This window comes from Tupaia chinensis, unplaced genomic scaffold (assembly GCF_000334495.1).
Source record: "Tupaia chinensis unplaced genomic scaffold, TupChi_1.0 Scaffold000066_1, whole genome shotgun sequence".
Classification (NCBI taxonomy): domain Eukaryota; kingdom Metazoa; phylum Chordata; class Mammalia; order Scandentia; family Tupaiidae; genus Tupaia; species Tupaia belangeri.
This window is the reverse complement of record NW_006159525.1, coordinates 9,436,287-9,439,058: the sequence shown is the minus strand read 5'-3', so window position 1 is coordinate 9,439,058 and position 2,772 is coordinate 9,436,287. Positions and strand designations below refer to the sequence as shown.

The window sequence follows — 2,772 nt, the reverse complement described above, 5'->3', positions numbered from 1 at the left end:
TTTCCTCATGGAATGTAAATACAAGTCTCTAGATGGCAGCCTTCAACGCCTTTGGAAAGCGGTCTCTATGCCCCTCCGCCACCCCCATCCACTCCCACCCCCACCTCTGCCGCTTGGCATGTCGTATCACCTCCGAGATGCCCTCGCCTGTGGTGTCGGACTTCGCTGCTGTCCAGGAATCCGAGTTTAAAGTGTTTATCACAGTGCCTGGTATTCGCTGGAAGCTACCTAGGTGTTTGCTTGGGCAAAAGAGGAAGTAAAGGACGAGATCAACGCTAAGCCCCTGCCAGGGCGAGGCGAGGCAGTGCGGGCAGCGGTGAGACACCATATCCTGCGAGCAGCAGCCGCTTGCGCTGTCGGGGTGAACTCTCCTCGCCAAGCACAGAGCGCAAAAGCCACCTGCCCAGCTGGGGAGAACGCGACCAGAGGCGCCCCAGCCTCAAGTTACCCCCGAGGGGAAGAAATACAATGTCAGGTTCTTAAATTTAGCAAAGGGCTGAGTCTAAGAGCGAAGAATTAGAGGCAAAGTGACAGGAGACTGTAGGAGACACAAACCCTGGGAAACGTGCTGCTTCCGCCAGGTTGCATCTAAGGTGGTGTCCCTAGCCTACCCCAAGTGCGGACCCCAGGCTGGGCTGGAAATATTAATGGTGGAACTCTCCGACTGGCAGGGGCTGTGGGGTCCGCTGAGGGTGGAACCGGAGGGAGCCAAGGTCTTTTCTGCCCCGCATTCTCGCTCAGGTGCAGTCCAGGTGTGAGTGGGGGTTAAGCACATCTTCCTCGTTCATGTTCCACCCCTCACGCCAGCAACCCTAGACACCCGCCAGAGATGAACGAGAAGTAGGGGTACTTTGCCCTAGTCCTCCTTCTCCAGCCTTCAGCCCTACCTTGGAACCCGTCTCCCCACAAGGCGCGAAACCTCTCCAGGCTGCGTTCACCGACAGTCCGGCTCCTGGCTGCCCCCGAGCCGGGCAGAGATCATTTCCCAGTCCCGGTTCCCCAGAGGCGAGCATCCGGTGCGCAGGCCCCACCCAGCATCGCGCCCCTTGGGACAATTAATACGGACGTGATCGCCCAAGAGAAGCTCTACCCTGGGCCCGAATTATTTGCAGTGCGGCGACCCCAGTGGCCCCGCGCAAACCAAAGCACCCCGGAGCAAGTTCTCGAGCGACCTGGAGCGACCGCTGAATGGAGTTTGAGGGACACTGGGTTGGGCATAGAGAGAAGCGGGTCTTACCTCGGTACGGAGAGCAGGGAGTTGCCATCCATTGTTGACCCGCACGTAGGGACGAAAGGCGGAAAGGGGGCGAAGATTAGAAGTCTGCGGTGAGAGGACCCAGCTCCTGGAGCGCGGGTACCACGCACAGGGACAGAGGTGCGCTGGCTGCGCCCGCGGACACGCGCTCCTCCCTGGTCGGGAAGCGCTGCGCGCTCGATGTCCCCTCCTGCCGTCTTTCCCAATCTTATGAGAGAGCGGTGCCAACGCCTCGACCTCTTGCCCGGCTCCTGCCCGGCTCACCCTGGCCTGTTACCCGATGCTTTCTCTCAGGTCTGGCTGCCCATTCCGAGGCACAAGGGCCGAGGTGACTCCGACAGAATTTCACTCTCCCCGCCCCGCGGTCCGGTCCCCTCCCCTCCCTTTCTCTTTGGCTTACAGCTGATCTGAGCCCTGAAGTTGTTCACCCACTTCGCCACATTCGCGCTCTCACTCCAGGCTGTTGCACACTCCCCTCTCCCCTCCAGCCATGCACCACTCCTTCCGCTGCCTGGTCTGATTTTACTTTCTTCTGACATGCAATTGTCGATCACGATCACTCAGAGCAATGCTGCCAACTCTGTTGCCTGTACTGGGGCTTTCTCTTCTGTTTTTGGTTCTCACATTTCTTCATCTAACTCATTTGGCTTCCTCATGACTTAGTCATCTCCCGTTAGAAACCTGTGTGCGTAAGAAGAGTGGAGTTAGGAGGCATCTCACTCCCTGACCCCAAATATATTACAAAGTTGTAATAATCAAAGCAACATGGTACTGGCCCAAAAACAGACATGCAGATCAATGGAAAAGAATAGAGACGCCCAAAATAAACCCCTAAACACACAGCGGACTGATTTTCCAGGAACAGTGCTGATCAGTCCCAGTGGGGAGAGGGGAGACTTCTTCGCAAATGATGCTGGAAAAACTGGGTATTCACCTGCAGAAAGATGAAACTGGAGCTCTATCTCTCACCACTAACAAAAGTCAACTCAAAATGGATAAAAGATCAAAACCTAAGCTGTCAAACTATAAAACTACTGATGGAAAACATAGGGGTAAACTCTTTTTTTTTTTCTTTTCTTTCTTTCTTTTATTTTTGGAGAGGTTTTTTTCATATAGGGCACGTGCGCTCGCCAGACAGACAGAGAGAGACATAGAGACAGAAAGCGAGAAATCACCCCCCAGGGGGGATGGTCATGCCACAATCCCTTCTCCATTCTCCTCTCGGGATCTTGGGCACGCACGCACGCACACGCGCCCGGCATGAGTTTTAAGCCAAAGGGTCTGGGACGCGAACTGCGGTCGACTACGTGGGAGTCCAGCGACATAGCCATTATGCTAACTGCTGGTTCCCGACATAGGGGTAAACTCTTGGAGACATCGAAGTAGACAAAGACTTCTTCAATAAGACCCTTAAAGTATAGGCAATAATCCCCAAAATAGACACATGGGATTACATCAGGTTAAAAGCTTCAGCAGAGCAAAACAAACAATAATTAAGAGTGAATCAACAACCCTCA

The 2,772-nt window shown here is 54.4% G+C and overlaps 1 protein-coding gene across 2 annotated transcripts in view; it reads right to left on the bottom strand.

The window, feature by feature from the left end:
• Positions 1 to 1,766, bottom strand: part of SPHKAP (SPHK1 interactor, AKAP domain containing) — a 201,968-nt gene extending 200,202 nt beyond the window's left edge. For both annotated transcript variants that reach the window (XM_006141926.2, XM_006141927.2), the window contains exon 1: positions 1,238 to 1,766. In XM_006141926.2, coding sequence (XP_006141988.1) covers positions 1,238 to 1,269 — 32 coding nt within the window. In that variant the 5' untranslated portion in view covers positions 1,270 to 1,766. The remainder of the gene's footprint in view (positions 1 to 1,237) is intronic.
• Positions 1,767 to 2,772: the final 1,006 nt, after the last annotated feature.